The sequence below is a fragment of the Solanum verrucosum genome, unplaced genomic scaffold (assembly GCF_900185275.1).
Source record: "Solanum verrucosum unplaced genomic scaffold, falcon-dt-bn FXZP01000306.1, whole genome shotgun sequence".
Classification (NCBI taxonomy): domain Eukaryota; kingdom Viridiplantae; phylum Streptophyta; class Magnoliopsida; order Solanales; family Solanaceae; genus Solanum; species Solanum verrucosum.
The window spans coordinates 2,617,926-2,645,269 of record NW_026020398.1 but is presented as its reverse complement, the minus strand read 5'-3'; the positions used below and the strand labels follow the sequence as shown (position 1 = coordinate 2,645,269).

Below are 27,344 nucleotides of genomic sequence, written 5' to 3'. Positions count from 1 at the left end.
TTTGAGAGTTTTATTTTAAAAATAAGTAATTAATTTTGAGGATAAAATAGACAAAAATAATAATTATATTTTTTAATATGTTAAAAATGTTAAGTAAAAGTAAACGGATCGAATGGGTATTAGTCAACAAGTATAGTGTTATATATCTAACTATTTTGGAAGTTGGATGATGCAAATATTCAAAGAAGACAAAATTAATAGATAGCAAACATTAACCTAACACTTGTGGAAATTTAGTGGTGAAATTTCAAATGCCAACAAAAATCTCTTATTTTCTTCTTTTCCTTTTTACATGTATTGGCCTCTTAAGATGGTGTAAACATAAATTCATATTTATCAGAATTCATATAGTTTAAACTCTTAAAAAACAAAATATACAAACGTCTAGGCATGGAGAAAGTATAACTCTATATTTAGACATATGATATTTTATTGATATAAATATTTGATGTGAGTAAATTTTTACTTAATTATGATGTCACAAAATCTAATGAAATAATGAGGAGATCTTCAAAAAGGTGATATCAAAAACAAGTTAAACAAAGCAAATTTAAGAGAAATATAAAAGCAAACCATGTAGATATGAGTAACTTACTATTCAAGCCATTAAAAACAAATATTGGCTCTACTACCAATATTTATTATTATAAAACTATAGTGTAGTTTCTGACAATGAAATCACCCACCAAATAAAGCCCCACATTTCAATCACTAAGCCAAATTGGACCCCATTATTAACTTAATGCATTTTACTAGTCCCTACATATGCTTCACTAATATATAATTCCATCATTACTTAATTTGTCAAAAGTGGTTGCTTTCTTGTCTCCCCCACCCCACAATGCCCTAACCCCCCTAGATGGGGTGGGTGGTAAAGATAATATTTTTTTTAGATTTCATTTTTTAGTATTCAATATCAATATTGAGGTCTGATTAAATTTAAATTTGACTTACAAAGTATCATATAATATAAAATATTTCCTAATAAAAATATTTTTATATTAGGCTCGAACTCAAATCTTTGTTGAAATATGTAAAACTACTTCACCACAACTCGTATTGATGCATAGATAATATATATAATTACATGTACATGTACATATCCATTTTGGTTTATTTAAATATTAGACATCTTGATTATAGGAATCCCTAGGTTGAAACCAACTAATAAATATTCCATTAGTTGTCCTATATGAATTTTAATGGCCTGATGGGACAAAGTTTTATTAAAAATAAAGATCTCTTTTAATGAATTAAATTAGTAGATAACATGGACACATTATCTTTGGATTCTTATTGAAAGAAAAAAGGAATCAAAATTGATTTGTTAATTAAATCACCTGACTTGGAGGAAACTCAGATAATATAATAATTAATTATTGATTAATTAAGTTGACGATAGTACTAGTGATTAGGATCTTAATATTTTAAGCTACGTAGACATGAAGACTGATGTGAAGTTTATTTAATGTTGAACTTATAAAATGACAAATGGTTGTGGTTACAATTATCTTGATTTAAACGATGATTACTGACTATTAATTGAATAATTAATAAAATAATCAGTATAATATAAAGATTACACAAGTGATGATGACACCTACTATATTTACAATTTCAATAGCATTTTATTATATAAAGTCGAATTTAATTGCTTCTTGATCACTCTACTCTTTTTTTATTACTTCCTCTATTCGTTTTTACTTTTTTCATTTAAAACACTAGCATCCCGCGCATATTCTACATAGCCTGCAACTGATTCAGCTTCCGCGTCTGGGAGATCAAACGGAGCTCGATTAGTTTCTGCTAGACGAGATATAAAGGTTCTTAAAAAGAAAGAGTTCGAGAAGGTTCAATTGGCCGAAATGAATTTATAGATTCGCAGATTTATCGACATCAAGTTCATAAAAAGGAATTTCGGGCTAGGGCCTGAGAATTTACATCTAGGTGCTTGTCTAGTTCCCGGTGAGACCGTTGATTTTGCGAAGGCCCTATAGGTCGGAGTCTATCATGACACAAGCATTAATGACTAATCTCACGTAAGTCACATGAGATGAGATGACTTTACGTTACTCCACGGCTCCCCTTCATAACAAAATTGTGAAGAAGCTTTCCTATCTCAGAGCTGTGACTATCACTAAAAGTGCCCGACTATCTATGCATGACGACGATCAGAATGCAAATGGACGAGATCAGAGAGAAGAACATCAAATCACTGATGACGATGATACATAAAAATAATAATTCCAGCAAACGGTACAATACAAATCTTTTGTCCGTGCCAAGCACGACTTCAATGAATCGATGAAAGAAAAAAGAGGGAAGAACAGCAGAGCACTAATGCTATACTAAAAAAACAGGCCTGTTTATAAATGCAGAAAATGTATCTTCACTTTCTAAATGTTGAATCATTTGCCCAATAATGAGTTTTCCAGTTTCCTGATCACCAATTTTGTCAACAATGGCACCCCCTAAATAATGTTTTTCTTGAAGTTACATAGTCAATGAACTTGTGAGACTGACTAGTGTTCTTTTGTACAAAGTTTTGTGAAATGGACTTGCTGGTGCCGAGTCTCCAAGTAGCCACCAATCACTTCGAAACCCCTATTTAACAAAGGTAGATAGCGGAAAGAAAAAGCTTGACCGAAAAACAAATCTATGAGAATGAAGAGGGGGTTTATCTGATTTCCTTCAAGATGATTTGTTCTTCAGACTAGCCAATTCCTCTTCTTGCTGTCTTTTTAAATACCGCTGTGCAGTAGCATTTACAATCTTAACGAAAAAGTTCAGTAGCATGATGGTTACCACGCCGTTCCAAACTGAAGCAAATGAGAAATCCCATTTGTTCACCTGACAAAGATTATGAGTTTCAATTAAGATGGAGAACGATAAACTAAGGAATTTAACCACATACAATAGTATTAGATGAACTATACCTTTATATTTGAAGTGGAAGGAGTTTTGGTAGCCATATACTTGTCTTTCATGGAATGGAGCTTCGCAATGATTTTGGGTAACATGGTTTCGAGACCAGGTATAAAACTAAGCATCCGAATCATCTTGGTTTCCACCCAATAAAGAAGTTGGTTGTTGCAAACTGAAATTATAAACACGGTCTGCAGAAGGATAGTCAAATAACACATCTCTATCAGGATCAACATGTTTAATAAATTGGCCAGTCTGAAAAGATCTTACATGACGCCAAAACTAAACTAAATTGAAACTGCGTCTAAGATGTTGAAACTCATGAATGAGTTGACAGACCTGTATGTGAGTTTTAATGATGGCCTTTCCAATCAAAGTTGCAAAAAAGAACTTCCAAAATGGGATCCCAAATTGTCCACACATTATGCCAGCAAGATCAAATAGAGGATTCGGAACCTACAAAAGGCACTTCCATTAGAACAGTCTATACTATTTGAGAAGATATATCTGCATGCTAACTGAAAGATACCACCATACGCAGCTAATCCAAAACTACAGAACAAGGAAAAGAGAAAGGATAAAAGATAAAATTGAAATTATATTTGTCCTGTATGTCCCAGTTCTAATTACTTCTTTTGGAGATTACACTATTGGGATCTTCCCAAGTTTTGAATAATCACAATATATTTTCGAAATCCACACAAAATTCCTTCAAGAAGATGCTGTATGACACAATTGTCAAAGTTACAGGACCAACACATTTGTTTGATTATTATAACGTCAAAATTATTTTTGCTCAAGTGACAAACATCCCCAAAAGCCAGTTTACTCTGGCCTGCCGAACTTCTGGTCACCACCTTTACTACAGCTCTCTGTAGTTACGGGAAGTTCAGTGGCTTGCAGAGACATAATCAAATTAAAACCATAATTTTGTACTAAAAACCAAATCTGTTTTTTACAGTCAACAAAAAATCAACTTCACTTTGGGGTTGGGGAGAGGATGATGCTCTAGTGTATAGCTTAAGGAACATAGTATCTGCATACAAAACTAAGGTCATCAAGTTTATCCTCTATGCATGGTTCTCCGGATGAATAGAAGATAGATTTATATATAGATTTGGACTAACCGAAGCAAGTATTAGAATTGTGAAGAAGTTCAAACATTGTGCATGGGAAAAAAACCATCGCTTCATTTGAGTCAGACGAGTAGCTATAAATCCATTGTTTTCAGAAGAGGTATCTAGTTCTTCCATTGCTTCCATTTTACTGCCTGAGAGGCTTGCTGCATAAAGGTATGCAAATACATTAGCTTCAAAATGCTCTTTTTCATCTGACAAGATTGTAAACAAATAGAAAATACAAGTCTCCAAATTATGGTCTTGATTTATCAAAAAATGAAAAATATTTCTAAAATATAGCAAAAGCTATGCACATCTAGGCTCCCAAGGTACAGCTGATTGACCAAGGAAAATCAAATTCCTACCACTGTTCTAAAAGATTGAAGGCCCGGACAACAAAGCAAGTCCCATTGGGCACGTATTTAAAACTCAAAAAAGTTAATCAAATAATTTAATTCTTGATTGAAAAAAGGGTGAACTTTCCAAATTACAAGTGAGTATCTTTAAACACACTGCAAGGTTGAATACAGCCTAATATACTAAGACCAGTAGCTTCAAAATAGGTTTGTGCTGCAGGTTTGAACTATCTACCCAATACAGATGTAGGCTTATAGACAAAAGATAGTGTAGACGAACCTGCTCTTGAAATAAAATATGGGGGAAGCTCTCCAAGTGCGGTTCCAAGGCCCCATAAAACAGCCTCTAACTGCACTTGGAGCAGTATGCTACTAAGAGGAACACTTGTGCCATGTGAAGATGAAAATACAGGGGGGCCAAACTCTGAACAATCTTTATGAAGCCATAAAGGAGTTTTTTGAAATTGTATTGTATCATAGGGAGCCATTTTGAGGTCAACTCGCCCACACTTCATTGCTTTTATCGTAAATAAAGCAATATGAGGGCCCAGATAAAGGACAAAAGTGTGCAAACCAGACCCTGCAACATGGCAACGAAACAGCGGATCAAAGATTTTTTATGGAAAAGCTAGAAAAAAGCAAGTTTAATCCCCATTACTATTAGCAAGTTCTATTTATGGAGATTCAAGTAGATAGGTCTCCCTCCAATATAGAATCCATTAAACATAAGAAGCTAACAAATCTAACAGTGAATGCTGCTTACCAAGGCCAATAGAAGACGCCACACCAAGAGCCACCCACCATAATCCAAACTGGAGATGTTTAAGAACCTCCTCAACATGCTGCATTGAAACAGACATGTTCTATTAGCACTGACAGGACTGAGTTTAAATACAACATAATAGGTACCACAAAACAACCAAACAACGCCTCTTCGAAACTAGTTGGGTCACTATATGAGTCCTCTATATATATCCCATTCCTTTCGGCATCAGATGTATCATACAAGCTGAGGAAAATAGATATATGACATTTTTTAACTCCTCAACAAAATAATTGAAAATTGCCAAAAGGATCCAAACAAACAGTTCACTTAGTGATGTAACAATGGAAAACCCAGTTTTAAGTTGACCAATTGTCGACTTCCAGTAACAAGAAATAAAGTTCTTCTTCTTAAGGTAGACATGTGTTTTGTGTTAGGTAACGGTGGTATCCATGCTAACTTGCGCACACCTCAACTACAACACCAATTACATATTGCCTCCCACCAAGGCTTAGGCCGATGTGAAAAATCACCCAGTGTTTTTATTTTTGGTCTTTTTCGGAATCTGAACCTTGGTCTCTCAGGGCATTTTCCACTACATTGACCACAAGCCCCGCCCTTGGGTGCAAGACACATATTATGATGATGGTACAAGTAACCATCTTTATCCACTAAAAAAGCATCTGAAATTGATGAAGCATACCTTTACATGAGGACCATCGGTTGTCACAAGCAGTATTAAGGCAAGTCCAGCAATCATACTGAAAAGCATACACCATCGATGCGACAAAAGATATGCTATCGACTTCATAAGATACTGCATCATCGCCATACTGAAAAGCTTGAGTGTTCTGAAAGGCTGTGTCAACAGATTCAAATTTTCTAAATCCTTTTGATGCTTCGCACTATGATCTGCAAGGCAATAGCAATTAACTCAGTCAAGTAACTTTAGAAAGCAATGTCTCCTTCTCCTTAACAGGAGCATACACCCCACCACCCACCCCTCTCTCTGTTAAGAATATAGACTGTCCCCTTGGTTTGTGACATTTTGTCCCTTACTTTCTTCTCTTTTCAAATCTGTCTAGACAATCAGCATCACCAATAAGCTTTCTTCTAAAATGTGCTAAATAATTATATGCAAACTGTGAACACGTTCTCCTTCCTACCATATGCCCCATAGATAAAATATTTTCGTTTCTTATTGTTAGATTATTTTTTTTGATGGGTCGATTGTTTCTTTTTGATCAACCAAATTGATGAGACATGCCTATTACTTTACTTTCTATTTTGTTCAATCATATCAATTAGAACGTTTGAGTTTTCTCATTGATAATTCTACAATCATTTTTCAGAAAAGAATTGAATTTCTCATTCAGTTAATTAAAGTGTACTATTTGTTATCCTCATACATACCATGATACCATAGGTATGACATAAGCTTCCAAATATTAGAACTTTTATCTCTACAAGTTACTTTTTTATTCTTTTATCTCTATAAGTTACACAATCTAAAAGATAATACCTTCTAAATTTGGCGATAATAGCAGTTCCTAAAAAAGCTACTTTCCAAGTTCTTTTTATTTAGAAAGGTAAGTGTTACTTTCTGAGAAGTTTGATATATCATAGTTCAAGAACATGAATGTTTCAATTTCTACAAATTTTCTCTTCTGGCCACATGCCTTAAGTTGTCTTTCCATGTCTTCAGAATCAAAAGGACATTCCAAATCTCACGTTTTATAAAAATATAAAGAGAAGCGCACAATGCATCATGTAGTTCTAGCTCATCATGTTTATCAGCCATCTAGTAACCATATATTAAATGATATTATCAAACGAAAGTCGCACTGCTCTACGGCTCTACCCAGAATTGGAATAAATATGGCACTGTTGCGGATAACAAAAGTCTCAACCGAAATAAGATTGGGGCTTAAATAAAAGGAGAAAACAACTACCAAAAAATAGGGAAAAAAATATTGAGAAAAATCAAAAACTTCAAAGGCCTTAACATTTCATCTTCACCATGTCAATGAAGTGGTTGAGAGCTATGAGGTCTCAGGTTCAAATCCCAGCGGAGACAAAAAAAACACTAAGTGATTCTTTCCATCTGTCCTAGCCTTGGTGAACAAAGTTACATGGTACCTATGCTAGTGGGAGGTGGCATGTATCCAGTGGAATTAGTCGAGGTGCGCGAAAATTGGCCCAGACACCACATTCATGAAAAATAATTAAAAGAAGAAGGTGGACCCCCTTCTCAGTCGAAAGCATGTGCTTTAGAAAGTGCTTCGGCACAAAATAAGAAACGATCTCAAAAAAACAGATGTAAGGGATATAAACATAAAGCATTGATCAGACTCTGCATAGTACAACAAAGTGGGATCCTAGCTTTTCCAATCCACAACTAACTCCATTGGGGTCTGGATTATACCTTCATGACAAATCTGGGACAATACTAAACAGGATTTATAGGGAATTTAGCATATTGGCTATAAATAATTTGCTTCAATCTGACTTCATCCACTTTAAACCAGTGCAGATGTGGTTCAGTGTATGAAATATGTTCCACTGACTTTAATCCCTGCCAGTTATTATTCTATGTTGTATATTTTACTCCACGTATTCAAACTAAAAGGGGTCATTCGGTAGAGAGTGTATTAGGAAAAATAATGCATGCATCTTTGTGTATTACACTATAGGTACTATTACTAGTACCTTGTTTGGTACTCTTTTCGAACCAATGTCTTGCATTAGTTATACACTCTATTGTGTATTAAGGTGTGTATTACTAATACCATGGATTTATGGATTTCTAGGTATTAGTAATGCAATGGTTTTAATGCATGCATTAGCATGGTTAAAGACTCAATTGCCCCTCAAAAACATCTTTTCCACCATAATTGTGGATTGTATCTTTGTAAATAATTTTTTGTATACAATGCATGCTATTTTTAATGCACCAAACCGGACAATGCATAAAAATATCCTATGTATAATAAATGCAAGTATAACTAATACAAACATTACTAACACACTATATTTAGCATTATTCTTATACACTCTACCAAAACGACCCCAAAGAGTATTATCTAGTTTAATGCTTAGCTGTGCTAAAAATGGACTACTGACACAACAATCTCCAAATGAAGTAGATGATCTTTAACCAAATTACAAAACTAGGATGAAGCTTCAACTAATCTAGTCCAGATGAGAACCTACTAAATGGTACTACTTTGAAACACTTCATCTTATATTTAAATGCCAATGAGACATCAAGCCCACAATTATAGATAACTGTCTGTTCTCCAAAAAGAAGCTGATGAGGTGACCTTATTAAACCAAATGATATGAGTACAAGATTTCCAGTATAGGAGTTCACTAGCTGAGTATATAGGAAAACAAGAAATCTTCAATAGAATTTGGCATATGATCACTGTTAGAATATGAATAGGTTTATACAATCCGATTAGAATAGGAATAGGTTTATACAATCCTATAAGAATAGGAATAGGTTTATACAATCCTATTAGAATAGGAATAGGAATAGAATTAGAAATAGGAATACTAAATAGTATCCTACTTGGTAAAGGATTGTATTCTAGGGTCTATAAATAGGGTCTCAATGTAATAATGTAGACACAACAACAATTCAATAATATTCTTTTCCAATATTTCTCACATGGTATCAGAGCCTCTACGAACTTGGTAGAGAATTAAAGAGCTTCCGCTGCCGGCGGGTGGCACCCATAGATGCTGCCCGTCTGGCCAATGATTATGTTAGCAAAAGTTGGGTCACCGTGTATCTATCTGGTGACTATTTTCTCACATCTAATTTGTGTAACACCGTGCCATCATTCCGGTGACTATTTTCTTATATCTAATTTGTGTAGCACCGTGCTATCATTCCGGTGACTACTTTTTCATATTTAATTTTTGTAGCACCGTGCCATCATTTTGGTGTCTACTTTTTTGTGTAGCACTGTGTCATCATTCCAGTGACTACTTTTTCATATATAATTTGTGTAGCACCGTGACATCCTTCCGGTGACTACCTTTTTTTTGCATATCTTATTTGTGTAGCACCGTGCATCTTTTCAGACTACTTTTCATATTTAATTTGTGTAGTACCGTGGATTTTTTTTCGAACTATTTTCTCATATCTGAGTTGCATAGCATCATGTGTCTTTTCAGTGACTCATATTTGATTTGCATAGTTCCATTCGTCTTTCCGGTGACTCCTCAAATCTGATTTGCGTAGGGTTGTGCCATCATTCCAACCCTACCCGTATAAATTTTACTTTTTCAGCTGGGTCGTGCCATCATTCCGACCCAACCCATATTATTTCTCTTTTTCAATGGGGTCGTTCCATCAATTCGAACTATCCTATATAATTTCTATTTTCTAGTTGGGTCATGACATCATTCCGACCCTACCCATATAATTTTATTTCTTAGATTGTGACCACTTTTAGCCATCAAATCTAATACTCCGACATATGAGCATGTTTCGGCTGGTTACTTGTTTAATATCGACTCGTCTATTGATTCCAACATGATCCATATACTTTATACTAGATTTTGAGCACTTGCAACGACCATTGCATTGTGAAGAAGTATATATGGAGCAACCACCTAATTTTGTTGCTCAGGGGGAGTTTAGTAGTCTTGTATGTTGATTACGTAAGTCACTCTATGGTCTGAAACAGTCTTTGTAAGCTTGGTTTGGGATGTTCCAACACTGTAATTTTATCACTCTGTATTTTATCGGCATTATGCATCAAATTTAGTATTTCATGAGAAGACCAAGCACATTGAGATTGATTGTCAATTTTGTGAAGTCGAGTGATCAACTTGCAGATATCTCACCAAGCCCCTCATCGGTCCGTGTGTTAATTACATTTGTAACAAGCTAGGTACATGAATTGTATGCACTAGCTTGAGGGGGAGTGTTAGAATATGAATAGGTTTATACAATCCGATTAGAATAGGAATATGTTTATACAATCCTATAAGAATAGGAATAGGTTTATACAATCCTATAAGAATAGGAATAGGTTTACACAATCCTATTAGAATAGGAATAGGAATAGAAATAGAAATAGGAATACTAAATAGTATCCTACTTGGTAAAGGATTGTATTCTAGGGTCTATAAATAGGGTCTCAATGTAATAATGTAGACACAACAACAATTCAATAATATTCTTTTCCAATATTTCTCACAATCACGAAGACTAAGGTGCATAAAGTAGGACATGAATGACCAAGTTTCTTCTGCCACAGACTGATACTTCTCCTGATTAAGTGTCACCTTTGTGATGCTACAGCCAAACAATCCATTCAAAATGCAACAAAAACTGCAGACATATCTTCTGTCCGTGACTGTTTATAACGTCTATATAATACTCTCCAGTCTCCACAGTGACTGGAAGAATTAAACAGAAAACTGCTTAAATGAACATACTTAAAAGAAATGCTCCCATCCCATGAAGAAGGATACATCAACCAAGATGCATAATGGGTTCAGCATTCATGTTTCGATACCATAAACAAAACAAAAAAACACAATGATAAGCCGAACGCATACAAACAACTTAAATTGGCACGGTATTGCCACATCGGTTCTTCTGATTCCACGTGCCTCGGAATGATCCAAAAACTCATTGCTATATCTCAATAACTCCATACCTTGTTGCGCGACAATAACGGTGTACTAAAATTGACCCATTACAATCTATTTTCTTAGTTAAGCATTTTCCTCACTTTTGACTCCATGTATCTAGATTCCTCAACAATAAATTTTCCAAGATTCTCCATAAAAACAGCACCATGCTTATTACAAGCAATTATGAGAAAAATAGCTACACATCCCACATCAGGAGAAATTACAATAACATATATTTTGTCTCCCCCCCTCCCACCCCCACCCCCACCCAACAAAACACAAGTGTTCATTAATTCAACATTAAGGACTCAGATTTACACCTTCATACAGTAGATGCAGTCATCAAATTAACAAAGATGCTACATTTATTTATTTCTAGCAAGTATTAATACATACCCATATCCAAAATCACAACCTAATCCATTAACAACTCTATCTTTTCCTCTTTTTTTCTCTTCCCTAGTTATCCATTAAAAATAAAATAAAACAAAGAGAACCCCAAACCAAAAACTTGCCTGAAATTGCCATCTCTTTAACTGGAGAAGCAGAACGAGAATTTTTCTGGGATGCTGTTTTCTTCTTCGACCCCATTGTTAATTGTGCCTTCCACCTTAAAAAGACTCCGTTTTTACAACCCAATTACTGTTGGATTGCAGAGAAAACTTCGAAAAAGAGGAAAATCAATCAATTAGATTACACAAAGAATCGATTTTTTTGAAGAGATCTGAGGGCTGTAAACAAGAAAATCTAAGTGGGTTTGCGTCAGATCCACTGTTTGAGCTCTCTCAGGGGGTCGTTTTTTTCAAACAATGGGGGCGACCCAGATCATCTGGGTTAAAGAAAAACTACTATAAATATAAATATATATATATCACAATATAATATAAATACTATATACTAATATAAATAAATAAGGTGAATAAATAAATAAAGTTGATAAATGCAGTATTAGCTACAATTGACAATTTAATGCTGACCCAAATTTAAAGGAGGGAAATAAATTACCACTACATTGGTAGATACAATCATACAACAAATAGAATTCGAAAAACTATTGGACCTTCCGTCCAACTATAGTGATATCGAGATGGATAGATAAGGATAATATGTAAATGTATTTTTTAATTTGATTCAGTTTTTATTTTGGATATAAATAGATAATTTAATTTATATAAAGTTGAACAAGTAGATATATAAATCTTATGTGGAGTTTTACGTGACGTTTCATGTGTGATACATTCAAATTGATTTGTATTATGCTATGTAAATGTGTGTGTCTAGCTAGTCAACGGAAAATGAGATTAAGGGTCCGTTTGGCCATGCGATATGGTATCATGATATAGTATCATGATATGGAATCATGAGATGAAATTGAAGGTTTGTTTGGACATGTGATATGAAATTTTTGTGTTGTATATTTTCTCATAAACATAAAAATCCCATAAGTTGTAAACTATTAAAATAGCCCCAATTGTTTATTCAATCTTATCAAATAAACAAAAATTATAAAATCGCATAATAAATTATTACAAAGTTATTTGTTTTTCAGTTAAATAATTGTTTCATCTAACTTTAATTTAATTAAAAAAAATTGAACATAAATTGTACTTGATATGTTCATATCTCTCAACTACTCTTACAAATAACATATAAAGTAGAAAAAAAACATACATTAGTGAGTAAATATTAACTTAGAAGTTAAATGCACTAAGATAAAAATTAACAAACATCATTAACTTCTAACTATTTACAAGAAAAATCAATAGTTAAATATTATTGAATAACGAAATTTTAAAAAGTTACCACAAGTTTGAGTCAAAAACACTTCTAATAAAATTTAATCAAAAAAATTATAACTAGTCCACTTGACTAAATATTAATAACTAATTGATCAAATTTTCCTAAGTCCTCAATCAATTGGACTTGATATCCTTCAGTCATGTGAACGAACATTTTGCAAATACTAAGATTAAGAAAGTGCGGCACCGCCAATGAAAATTGTCTTTTATCAATATTATGCTTAGTCATAAGATTAAGACGTTTTTTTTTTATTATGAAAAATCAAAAAAGTATTACTCCCTTTGTTCTCATTTATATTCACCAAATGAATTTCTACTTTATCATTTATATTCACCAAATTTAAAGTGATAATAAATTTTATATTGGTGAGAATAATAAATTTTAAAAAGTAATGATGTGATTATAAATTTTATTTACATATGAAACAAATGGTTAGTAGATATAAATATGGAGTTGTTTTAACAAAATATAAACTCGTGGATCAATTATTGTATTAAAATATCTCAAATCATGATATGAAATCACATGGTGATTCCATATCATGGTTTTTGGAGAATATGATATCACCTCTCATGATATGGAATCAAGAGATGAAATCAGCGTAAAATCGCATGTCCAAACGCTGATTTCATCTCACGACACCATATCGTGATATGATATCGCATGGCCAAACGCCTACTAAAGATGAAAAACATATTCAAAAGTAAGAAAAAATGACACACGTCTTAGTTATTGAGTAGATGTGATAATTTTTAGGTAAGTATTAATGACATTAGAGGGCATTCCAACCCTATTCTCTATATTATTCTCCAAATACAAGTTCAAAACCATCAAGGTCTATTATTTACACAAAGGATCTACTTTCCCTCCCCACCCTCAAGTCTTCATGTTATATTAGTAAATTATTTTTAAAAATATGTTGTAGTTGGTGATGGCGACAGTTAATGGTGTTTGTTTTGGGTGTCGATGGATGTTGGTATTGACTGTTGATGTGAATATGGGTACCAGCTACTGGTGGTTGTAGTTGGCAGTAATAGTTAATGATTAGTGATGATAATTAATAATTATTGAAGATGATAGTGATAGTTAATAATGATAGTTGTTGATAATGATGCAGGGCGATGATATATAAGAGTCACTTACGATGATGATCGGTGGTTATTATAATAATGATAATTGTATATGATGGTTAATGATGATGATAATTCACTGCAATGATTGACGACAATGAATCGTTGATCATGGTAGTTTGATAATGGTGTGCGAGAGTGACAACAATTATGAGAGTGGATATGATTGTGGTAAAATGTCATCTTTGCAAAGATCCTTGAATATATAATATTTTTCTTGTTAATCTTCATCATACATATCTATTCAAATCCATTAAGAAAAATTCAAAATAAGAAAATAAATACATTTTATAAATAAAATTTAGATAATTAAGTTTCAAGCATATATAAACTAATAAATCACAATTTGAGATTTAAATTATCAAGTTAAATACCTTCATGAAATACAATTAAATGAGGCCCAAAAGGTTTAAGAAAACTATAGTGAAAGAATTAGTTGATTATCACAACCTAAGTTTATTGCATGTATTGCTGCTTAATTTGGTACAATAGACATCAAAATGTTTGCTTAAAAGTGTGTATCATAAAACTTGTGGTTTGTTATGTTTATATTTCTTTCTTTCTTATGATGTCATATACACCTATTTAAAATCGGATCAGAAAGAATAAGTTATTCTATTTTTAAATCGGGTCAGAAAGAACAAGTTGTTTCAGCATCAAGAAAGAAAAAAAATCATCTTTAATTTTTCTTCTTCTTCCAATTTCAATATTTTGGAAGTTTATCAAAAAAAATTCTTTGACCTATCTTTATTAGTATGTTTTCTGTCATGGGCCAAGCATACATTTCAGTAGGTAGTAAGGATGCACCTGCACCGTCTCTATTGAGATTTGTTTTACCATCGTATCGTGATTTGTGTAAATTTGCTCTAGTATTACATTCGTAAAAATTCAAGTTCATGATATATATGTATAGTTTTTGTTTTGGCATAATAAAGTTCATAGATTTGTCCTTTCGACTATATTATTAAGCCTAATAGCGAATTTCATGTGAACTTGTGTTTAATCATACAATACTTTAATCATCTTTCTCTTCGAACCTAATTTAAGATTTTTTTTTAATACTTCATGTGCAGTTTTGGTTGGGATTAGAAAATAGGTAGAAACTCAATTTGAATGTTTGATTTAATGAATGACCGATTAGCTTGATTCTTTTTTATTATTGGGTTGATTGGATGGTCATTATGAAAAAATAAGACGGAAACTCGTGGCTCAAAATCACAAAAGGAGAATAAAAAAGACTTGTGTTTCTCAAAAACAGAGAATAAAAGGACAAAAGGATAGTGACGCCAGATATATCCATATGAGATTCTACAAATTACAGAGGAATATTAGCTGGCACGAGTAATAATATTTCCAAATAGAACATTTTTGTTGGGCGTAGTACTTTAGGGTTCTAGTGAACCTCTCCTGTTGGTTACTGATTTATTATATTACTTTGGGTGCCTATAAATAATATAGTTTTTACTTACTTGTACATGGTTGAATTTTTGTCAATATTAAAAATTATAATTACATTGATATTCTTGTACTCCAAGCTCTATATTATTTCTATATTCCTTACTAAGTCTTAGATCTCAAGCAACTTGAACTAAATTATCTCCAAATTCAAAAATCAAACGCACTTTATTATTTTCACATTCGTACTGAAATATCAAACATCTTAATTCCGATCTATTATTTCCTTGACATACTTTACTTTATTATTGCTCTATAAACAACAAGTTCATTTGATAACATTTCTACTTAGAGCATACTCACCAATTTAAATTAATACATATGTCCTTAATTTCGTAACAAATTCAATTATACCATTTTCCGATTAAACAATACGAACAATCAAACATCCCAAGTCTTTGGTTCAAATCTTAAAAGTCCTTGTATATTTGAACTACAAAAATGTCGTATTTATAGTTGTGTTGTGTGTCCAATCGTTTTTTTTAAAAAATGAAATAAAAAATCTTAATCCACGTTATTCATACGTGTTGTAGGACAAAGTTGGTTTAATTTAAATCTTTAAAAAAAAGTAGAGTTTATCACAATATAATTTTGCAGTGGTCTTCATGTTCTAGAATATTATTGGGCAGATATTTATAGCTAACTTTCAACGTATTTAAAGAGGCAACTTTGGACTTTGAGGATGCAAAGTGTAATTTACGTCATCATGGAAAGAAGCTTCATAAAGCAAGAAATATTTATGTCCATAGATTTTATAAATTTTCAAATAAATATTTATTTATCAAATTAGACTATTATTCCAGCTTCAAATTTTTAAAATAATAAAGGTGACAGCGTTTGACATACAAAAATTACGCAGGCGTTGGAGTTATGGAATCATAACTTTCAATATGGCCAACGTGGATTCATATATGTGGTGTAGTAGTGAAACTATTTTATTCTTAGTCAAAGATTCTGAGTTTGAGCTTTGAATATAAAAAATATTTTGTTTGGAGCACTACCCCAAATGAAAAAAAAAAACGTTCAATACGTAAGAAAATACAAAACATTTTTTTTTCCAAAAAGAATACACAAAATGAATGAATGCTTGAAAATACATGTAATTAGAGGAGAAAATAAAATGCAATAGCAAATGACAAATTAAAATCAATATGAATTGTGATGATTAATTGACATCCCTTCACATTTAATCATATGTCTTGAATTTGAACCCTTGACTAATTTTTTTTTGTGTGTGTGAAAAACTCCATTAAAAAATAACCAAATATTAAACACCGCGTAATAAACAACTTGGAGTCATTGTTAAGAATATTATAACTTCAATACTTCAAAAATAATCAATATTTCTAAAATGAAGATGGCAAGGAGTTTTAATTTGGTGAGGTGATAGTGAACTCCAAGTTTATTGGTCCAAGGTGTCATTCTTTATAATAATAATAGACAGTATTTTTCTTATATTCAATGTTGTATTGGGCAAGAAAGGAATTTCCTTTGTGCACGTACGCCTAAAAAAAAAGTATAGTACTCAATTTCATTACATGCATCATGAGAAATTTAAAAAGCCAGCATTTTCTAAAATACTGACTAAATAATCCATTAATGTACTCCTCCTCCACCTTCTTCTTCTTTCATGTTCAAACCTTGATTTTAAAAATTATTTTACCACAAACGTGAATCATTTCAAATGAATAACATATAAGAAAACTCGAAATATTGAGTCTAGGAGCTCATATCTAATTTTGGGACTATTTAGAGGAGATTTGAGTTGGTCAAGATTGAAAAAAAATTGTTCGATAATGTATACTTTATTGTATCAACATTGTATATAGATATACATCTCTGATGCATAAATATACATCATTTATACATTATTTATACAATATCAATACATTTATATGTACATACCAATACATTATCTCTACTTATAACTATTTTGTTGAAAATTATTTTTTGTTACCTATACATACCGGTAAGTAACCCTTTTTAAAAGGGGTGTGTACAAATCCTTAAAGCAATTTCTTATTCACACAAATTACAATAATCCATAGTCCTTAATGCATAGCCCAAGGTTTATGGATAAAAAAATGTCTTCTGGTTAAGTCCAGACCTCCAAATTTTATGAGCCCAAACGTTAGCCTCATAAAATGACTGGTATGGGCCTTAGAAACATCTAAAGATTCATAAATTGAGATGAGTTAGACTAAAAGACGACTCTAAGCTAAGAGAAATAACTTAAATAGCCGATCATCCAAATAATTAAACTAAAAACAATTGATGGATGTGTATGTAATACATATAGTAAAAATTAGGCAAATGACATAGTATAAGAAATAAATTACTTTCTTTCCCTACTCTTTCATTAATTACCAAAAATCTTTTTTTTTTAGTGTTTTTCGGATACATAATATAGCAGTGTGGATAGTTAATATAGCAGCGCAGATACTTTAATTAATAACGGGCGGATACTTAAATTATTAAGTTGTTAGCAGCACGAATACTTAATTAACGGGCGGATGCATAATATAGCAGTGCGGATACTTTAATTAATAACGGGCGGATACTTAAATTATTAAGTTGTTAGCAGCACAAATACTTAATTAACGGGCGGATGCATAATATAGCAGCGCGGATACTTTAATTAATAACGGGCAGATACTTAAACTAATAAAGTATCCGGTTAAGTTGAATTGGGGAAAAATAAGGGATTTTTGTATTTTAATAAAAGAGTAGGGAAATATTGAGAATAGGTAAAGAAGTGCTGTGTATTTAAGTAATTTTTCCATACATATATCATTCGTGTATTACATTTGTATGATATGTATAATTTATGTATACTAATTTTATAAAAATAAACAATAAATTTGTCTGGTTATTTGTGTGAAGATCACAACTTGTCAACTATTTGATTAGATTTATTGTTAATTTTTCTAGATAATTTACATAGATAATACATTGATTATACACATATTATGTATAGCTTATAATTTTTTTTATACATTCGTCAGTTATTTTTAATTTAAATGGTTGGATGGACATCTATTTAGAATTTTAGATTGTTTCTTCTTATTATTAAACTAGTTTTCGATCACTCTTAAAGGCTAAAGCAAATATAGATACAACCTTGATCTTGATAAAAGGATACTTTAATTTGCTATGCATGCACCAATTAGCAATTTAACACTATATTATATAGAATATAATTGTATATACTTGGATTTATTTAAAGATAGTCACTAGTTGGTAATTGGTATAACGTGTGTGTGTGCGGGGAGGGGGGGGGGGGAGGTACCCTGGTAAAGTACAAATTAAATAATTTAATATGATTAAACTTAGGTGTTATCAAATGTTGTTACTTTCATTCTACTTGGACGAAACAATATCTTTCAAAATATGTCGTTATCGTTGTATGTATATCACAATATATATAATTTAAAATGTATTTTAATAATTATTCCAGCAAAACACGATAATTATTCATCTAATATAGATCTAACCGGGGGGGGGGGGGGAGGTACCCTGGTAAAGTACAAATTAAATAATTTAATATGATTAAACTTAGGTGTTATCAAATGTTGTTACTTTCATTCTACTTAGACGAAACAATATCTTTCAAAATATGTCGTTATCGTTGTATGTATATCACAATATATATAATTTAAAATGTATTTTAATAATTATTCCAGCAAAACACGATAATTATTCATCTAATATAGACCTAACGCTCTCCGTAAATATGAAAACTATATCTATGAAGTATAATTAAGTTTATTATAGTAGCTATTTATGAAAGTTCCGCTAAATTTTAAGAATTTGTTCTTTAAGCTATGTTAATAAAGTCAGTAGTCCGCATACCGTACAAACTTAATTATATTCTATTTTATATACAAGTACTTTACTTTTCTCTTCCTATTTATTATTAGATTTATCTAAAATATCATACACAATTTTTCTTCGGAAACTTGTTGATGTAAAAGTGTACTAATTAATCCTTCCTTTTTACTAATTATTTGTCTAAATTAATTGTGCATGTCAAAATTGATACTCATACATAATGCATAATATAACTTCATTAGCACTCTTATCTTTATAAAAGTTGATTAATTTTACAAAGGAATCAAATGTAATTTTTTAAATAAATATAATAAGTAGGTGGTGCATGTTGGGGAATATATAGAAAAAAGTGAAATTCCAAATGAAAAAATACAAAACACTATGGAATCTGGCTTATCTGTTTAAACAAGAAATTAAAGAAGATTCTGTCTATTATATTCTTTTTTCAGTTCAAAAGCTAAGTAATTCCAATTTTTAAAGTTAATTAATACTATGTATGCAAGAAGGAATATTGCCTTTTTCTTCCTTTTCTATTTTTATTTTTCCATTTTTCTTGATGAAAAAGATAATCGTTGAATCTTATAGTCTTGATGGGAGTTTTCGAGTACCCTTTAAGAATTTAAGTTATACACATGTAGTTGCTGATGTTTATTAGGATTTTCATAATGTTATTATTCAAACTAATGAGTCATAAGTTATTACTAATTAATCAACAAGTTGATTCAATGTTCATTTTCAGAAGTTGCGTAGTATTCTTTACGATTACTAGCGCATAAAAATTAACTAGGCTTTATATATTACTATTAGAAGAGATAATATTGTTAAGCACTTAGTGGCATGCAGCCATTGCTTATGACTCTTTTTTCACATTTCATATATAACAAGTCTAGCTAAGATTTCCATATCATCATTATAGTAATATATTATAAACCAATAAAACGAAATAATAATTGGGTATATTGATTCACAGGGTTAAAAGCATAAGAAATATATGTGAAGAAGATGTTATAACAACACCTAATTAAAATTAAAGGATTTATAGAATAGTATATATATATATTTTTTTGTTTGTTTTTTCATTCGGTGTTTGGAGCCCGTATTGGAGCCCTAAATAAATTCAGATCAAGTACTATAGGGCCCATTTGAGGATAACACTCCCAACAAGATTTTTTCATATCTAGGGCTCAAATCCGAGACCAAGTAGTGAAGCAGTCTCACCACTCCACCAGTAAAGGCGAAGCCAGGGCCCAATTGAGGGTAACACTGCCAACAAGATTTTTTCTATATTCAGGGCTCAAATCCGAGACCAAGTAGTGAAGCAGTCCCACCACTCCACATATGACAACATCCTTCTTTTTTTCTTAAAAAAAAGAAGAGAAACTTGGGCCTCACTTGCTTGCACTTAATGGAGTTTGAATCTGAATGGTTCATACTTTAGGTCATTAAGTGCATTTATTTTTTTTAACTGAAAATTCTATTAATGGATTTGAAAAGGTCAGAATGAATCAGATCTGCGACAGTCTTATTCTCGTTCACTCTTTTAAAGACACTTTTTTTTTTCGAAAAAAAATTGTGCTCCATTTTTTTTCTCATAAAAAAAAATGAAATTCAAGCATCTCTCATCCTCCAACTTTAGTTATCCAAATTATTTCCTTAACTTTTAATTTTTGTTCGTGATGCTTGTTTATCAAGAATTGATAAAATTTATTGTAAATTTTTTTATTTCATTAAAGTGCAAACTAACTTAATAAATATGTGTTGTTGAAATCGAACAATGATACCTTTATAAATTTGTTCAATATCTTTTGAATTTATCATGTTCATTCATTTATTTATTTAAGATTAATTTGTGTTGATTTTTTTTCTTTCAAAAAATGATTACTATATTTTTTTTCTAACAATTATTTTTATTACTATAATTTATATATGTAATCTATGTAGTTCCATTTTATTTTTATCAAACTTAAAATATTTATTTATAATTCAAATATCTTAAGTTATTAACTTTTATCAAAGAATGATGTTTTTCCTAATATTTTGTTAATGTAATATTTATAATATATATATAATTGACAGTGGGGATTGAACGCACAACTCGAACATGAAAAGCTTTTCCACAATAACTTCCTTACCAACTGAGCCATCGATCAATTTTATTAGAGGTTTTACAAGTTAATATATATATATATATATAATTTTCTAATATAAGTACAAAATCTACGAAAAAATTACTGGGCTCGTCTGAACTCCGAACCCCCACTTGACTTCGCCTTGCGACTATAACCCATAACATACGTTTTTTACGTTTCACACTTTAATCATATCGATGTGGGCCTTTATTTATATCATATGCACTAATTTTTTCTGAAAAGTAATGAGATAAAACATGATTTGTATTTTTTAAAATTTTGAGTTACTGTAAAGATTAATTGATGAATTAGGTAAGTCTTGAAATGCATGACTTTTTTAAATGTGATAATTGTTTCATAATGAAATAAACTATTCGACATCATGCTTGCTTTTTTTTTTTCACACACTAAGACATTTATTTTACTTCATCTTATATCATATGCACTAATTTTTTCTGAAAAGTAATGAGATAAAACATGATTTGTGTTTTTAAAAATTTTGAGTTACTGTAAAGATTAATTGATGAAATAGGTAAGTCTTGAAATGCACGACTTTTTAAATGTGATAATTGTTTCCTAATGAAATAAACTATTCGACATCATGCTTGCTTTTTTTTCACACACTAAAACATTTATTTTACTTCATCCGTTTTATATAAATTGTTCATATTTTAAAAATAATTATCTCAAATTATATCCTCTGTTCACTTGTCTTTGCACTTTTCTTAAGAAATGATAATTGATATGCTTTTTTTCTTCATAATACGCTATTAATTAGTAGTAGGTCTTCAAAAATAATTTAAGAAATAAATAATTAATATTAAGGATAAAAATATGAAAAAAAATAATTGTTTTCCTTGATATGTTAAATGACAATGAAAATCTATTTTTGAAATAATAGAAAAGTAAAAGTGAACGAAGAGAGTACTTGTCAATTTACAAAACCAAGATAGAATTAAATACATTTTCCCTATTTAACTCTTAGAAATTACGTAATCCTTTTTGAAAGTGTAAACAAATTTGTAAAGGTTCAAAAAAAAGTTTCTTTTAGTCATAAAATTAACAAAATCATCCTTTTATTTATGTTTTTTTTTTAAAAATATATATCTAAAAGTAGACAACTAATATGAGACGAAAGAATTAAAGACATTTTTAGAGATAAAGCAATACTACAAAATAGTATAATCCTTAATAGTAATTGTTTTTCTGGACTATAAATACCTCAATTATAAGCAGTGTTATAATTATTCAAATAACAGTAAAGAGTAAAATAATTTTTAAAAAAATCTTCCCAACTAATATTTTTTTTAAAAACGTGTAAAAAAAAAATCATGACAAATAAACTAAGAACGAAGAGTGTATATATATATGACTTGTCAATAATTAAATAGGACTCTTTTAGACCAAAGTTTGGTCGGTCTTCATTTTTTAATCTACAAAATTAACAGGAGATCATCAAGAGATTTAATTATTAAATTGCGTTAAATTGCAATATTTGACCAAAAGTTTGGTTAGTTTGAATTTTATTATTTAAATTGTTAATTGTTTCAATCAGTGACTACTAATGTCTAATAGTGATTACTTATAGTACAACTTTTTAAAGTAAGAACCTAATTAAAGGTTATTTCCTTGCTTCTTAATATTGAGGTGACTTCTTCTTGGTACTAACCACTATCATAATTAAAATACTAAAAAATTAACTTAAATTTCTTATTTCTTTAAACTTTATCTCAAGTTAAAATTAAAAAGATAGGAAATAATATTTAATATTACTTTATTATACAAAGAAATGATAAAAACAAAGAAAATTTAGAAATAATACAGTAAATTTAACTCTCTATGTGGGTCCGTCCACCTCCCCCCCCCCAAAAAAAATAAAACTGAAACAACAAGGGCTTTATAATAATTATATAAAAGATGTTACTAATAGGAAAGACCGGAAAAAGACGTGTACTTTCCATATAAAATTAAGGAGAAAAGGTAAAAAATATCCATAAACTATGTAAAAGGAATAAAAATGTCATCCGTTAATAGTTTGACTTAAAAATGTCTTTACCGTCAATACTTTGGTTCAAAATGTCCTTAAACTATGTGAAATGAACAAAAATACCCTCCGTTTATAGTTTGGTCCAAAAATGTCCTTGTCGTCAATACTTTGATTCAAAAATGCCCTTATTGTTATTTAGTGGGTCAAAAATGCTCATTTTCCTAATAAATATATTATTATTTCTTTTTGACACATTCTTTTTCAATTAATATTTTTTTTAAAAATTAGCAAATGTTTATCTTATTTCAATTCAGGAAAAAAATAAAAAATGAAAATATTTCTTATTTTATTATCATTATCTTTTTATCATTATATAAATATAAATTAATTATGGATATACTACGATCTTATATATATGACATATATTATCTGTCAAACGGTACATGAAATTATTCTATTTTAATTGATAAAATGAGATTAAGAAGAAAAAAAATAATATTTCCTACATTTTTATTTGTTAAAGTGATTTTAGAAGAAAGAAAACAAGAATAGTGTTCTTTAATAATATTTTAATTAGGAAGAAGATGTGTTTTAAAAGAAAAAAATAATATATTTATTCGAAAAAGGACATTTTTGACCCATTTAATAACTATAGAGGTATTTCTGGACCAAAGTACTGACTACAAGGACATTTTTGAGCCAAAGTATTGACGATAAGGGCATTTTGAGCCAAACTATAAACTGAGGGCATTTTTATTCCTTTCACATAGTTTAAGGATATTTTCAACCATTTTCCCTAAAATTAATAAATTATACTAGGTGGTAAAGGTCAAGAAAGATTTGGATACTATTAATTTTATCTGACAAATTAGTTTGTAATCAATCTATTTAATTTCATGAAAAACTATAGGAGTAGAAGTAGGTGAAATACTTATTTTGGTCTATTTTGAAAGTCATATTAATCTTTTAAAGGATTTTAAGAAAATAAGGACGTAAGATGGATGTGCAATAATATTAAAAGTGATAAGATTAGAAATGTGGATATCCAGGACAAAGTAGGTATAGCCTCCATGATGGACAAAATGCAAAAGGGAGACTGAGATGATTTGGGCATGTGAAAAGGTAATGTGTAGATGTCCCAGTGAGCAGGTAAGAGAGGTTGGGTATATATAGGAGGGCCGATGAGAGGTAGGTCGAAGAAGTATTATGGATAAGTGATTAAATATGATACTGCACATCTTCAACTTACAGAGGATATGACCTTCAATATGAAGGTATGGAGGTCGCGAATAGGGTAGAAAGTTAGTAAGTAGTTAAGAGTTGTCATATTACTAGCCTTTTCATGTATTTGGTTATATGGTAGTATAGAGCACCATGTCGGTCATTAAATAAGCATATTCATGTATTCTTTGGAGTTGGTACTTGATATCACATAGTATTATTGTAATTCTTATTTTTAATATCTTGCGTCGTCAGTTGTGTAATTTGTTTTGATGTTGTTTTGTTTTCTACACTATTTTCTTCTTCTATGCAGAGGCGGATCTAGGTGGGGGTTCATGGGTTCAGACGAATCTAACATCTTTTCTGCACACCTTGTATTTGTACTAACAAATTAATTAAATATATATGTATATTATTAATTTGTGAACCCCTAACAAAATTGATTGACGATTCTAAAGGAAATTTAGAACCCTCAATTCTTAGTCCTGGCTCCGCCTCTACTTCTATGCACTTGGATTTGCTGCACTCGAGCCGAGAATCTTTCAGAAAATAACCTCTCTATCTCCAAAAAGTAATGGCAACATTGAAATTGTATATTCAAATAAAACTTCAACTTCAAATATATCCAATTTTAAATTATGTCCAAACAAACCCTTATTAAGGAGATAAGTAAAGTGGACCCGAGGGTATTATGTAAATGAAAGAGAAGTTCTTAAACTTCCATTTTTCTTAAAATGTTGGTTTTTTATATTTGCAAAATAATTTATGAGTCAAGTTTTATATTTTAGAAAATTATATCACTCGCTGAAATTTAAAATCCCACTCTTTGAAAAATTTAAGGTTTCGAATCATAAGTTGAAACTGAAATTGAAATTTTATTCACATTTCATAATTACCACTTATTTAAAAAAAAAAAACTGAATAATCAAATTGAGTCACAAATCCTTTTTAGAGAAAAATGAGAATATATCTCAATAAGAAAGTGTTATCATTGATTACGAAATATTTACATTCAATCATCAATATGTCACAATAACCATATCAATGAACCTTTATTTTTAATCGTTTGCCATTATCAAAATTATGAAAATTTATTCTCCCATTGTTAATATTGAGTAGCAATTGTTTGTTACAATTCCTATGCAAAAATAGTAACAAACATTCGTCTAATAATTAGCCTTTAGTCCTCTTTATTTCCCTTTAATCTAATAGTCTATGTAAAATTAGTAATAGACCTTTGTCTTATAATTAGCCTTTAAATTTCCTTATTTACCTTTAATCTAATAGTTAGTGCTTGCCATTCTTAAGAGAATAATAATACATATCAAGATACTTTTTTCTGATTTCTATTAAAATAAGTTTTTGTTAGTTTAACGATAGTGTCTTTAACACACTTTAAATTTTTCAGAATTCTATATTGTACGTGATCATGATCAACATTTTCAGTAGATTTCTAACAATTCTATGGCCAAATGCCTATTATTGAGCACATGATATGACTTGTCAATATTTAAATAGGAATCCATTAGTACAATACTAATTCTACAACTTTTAAAATTAAGAACCTAATTAAAAGTTATTTCTTTGTTTCTTTATATTAGGGCGACTTCTTTATTTAGTATTAATTACTATCATAGTTATTCACTTATTCTTTGCTTTTGGCTTGGGATAAGGATAACTAAAGCAATACTTTAGAATTAGTGAAATCCTTAAGTTTTTGAACTCCAAGTTAATATTATACGATAATAAATGAGTTAATTGTCAATTTTTTTTATATAATTGTTTAGTGTATAAGCTAGCAAAAAATACCGAATTCTCATAAACCTTAATTAATGCCTCTAACTTGATCAATTTAAGTTCTTTAGGGTCACTAATTTGCAATATAAATGTTATATATATATATATTTCCTAGCCAGCCTTCTTTTTTATACCCAAACCAAAGTACATGAACAAATATACGCTTGAGAATTTCATCAAAGTAAGCAAACATATATCATGAGGGCACATGATATTACCAAATAATAACACGTTGGGTAACTTTAGTCACTCTATCTTTTTTTGTCAGTTTCAAAAAGTAACATATTTTTATATTAAATAATTATTTAACTTTAAAATATTATTTTATTTTTAATAAAATGACTTATAACGATACAAATATCTATCACTTATTTTAAGCCTCAAATTTCAAAATTCATTTCTTTCTTCTTAAATTCGATTCTTTATTAAACTTATGCGGTTCAACACTTACCACGTAGATTTGGAAAGAAAAATTTGTTGAAGGGTAGTTTTAATATTCCCAAAGAATAATCCACATTTTCCAATGAGCCAACACCACGTGGCACGTGCACATTTCTTTTAAGTCTAAAAAGAACAAAATTCTTTTTTTTTTCCCTTGCTTTTTGAGTATTCCATATCCTTATTGAAGTCGGACTAAATGAAGCTTGTGATGGAAATTCTCATAGTGAGAATAAAATACTTCCTAACAAAGACATTTAGAAATTTAAATTCAAATTCGAAATCGAAACATCAGATGAAAATGAAAAAGTGCTTACTACTCTATCATAACCCAACAAAGTTCCTTAGTCCACTTCTGCGGGGAACTCTTTTACTTAGCCGGTAAATCAAGAATCCAACTTTTCTTCCGGTCAACTATCATTTTTATATCTATCTTTAAGAAATTTCCTCCCCAGCGCTCGATTGATGACATTCCCTTTCTTGACAGCTGCTTGTTTTCACATAAAGGTTAGCAAAATGTCTGCTTTACCCACGTACCCCCCCCCCCCCCCCCCCTAAAACAGAGTATCCACTATATGGGATTTGTTCACTTCTTTAACGACCTAACCTGTGACCCTTTTCTGAGACATTGAAATGTAGTAGGGTGGTGGGGTGGTTTGAGGTGGGGGTGGGGGGGGAGAGGGACCCAAGTGGGTAGTGTCCTTCTACTTTTCTTGAAAAAAAGTGGGCCTATAGG

General features: G+C 30.6%; 1 protein-coding gene across 1 annotated transcript; it reads right to left on the bottom strand.

Moving 5' to 3' along the window:
• Positions 1-2,350: 2,350 nt before the first annotated feature.
• Positions 2,351-11,665, bottom strand: LOC125839560 (vacuole membrane protein KMS1). The gene is made up of 8 exons (XM_049518548.1): positions 11,336-11,665; positions 5,866-6,074; positions 5,163-5,241; positions 4,680-4,979; positions 4,053-4,207; positions 3,265-3,381; positions 2,937-3,116; positions 2,351-2,850 (listed from the first exon to the last, which is right to left on the bottom strand). Exons 1-8 carry the CDS (start codon positions 11,409-11,411, stop codon positions 2,692-2,694), a joined length of 1,275 nt encoding a protein of 424 aa, XP_049374505.1. The 5' UTR covers positions 11,412-11,665; the 3' UTR covers positions 2,351-2,691.
• Between the last annotated feature and the right edge of the window lie 15,679 nt (positions 11,666-27,344).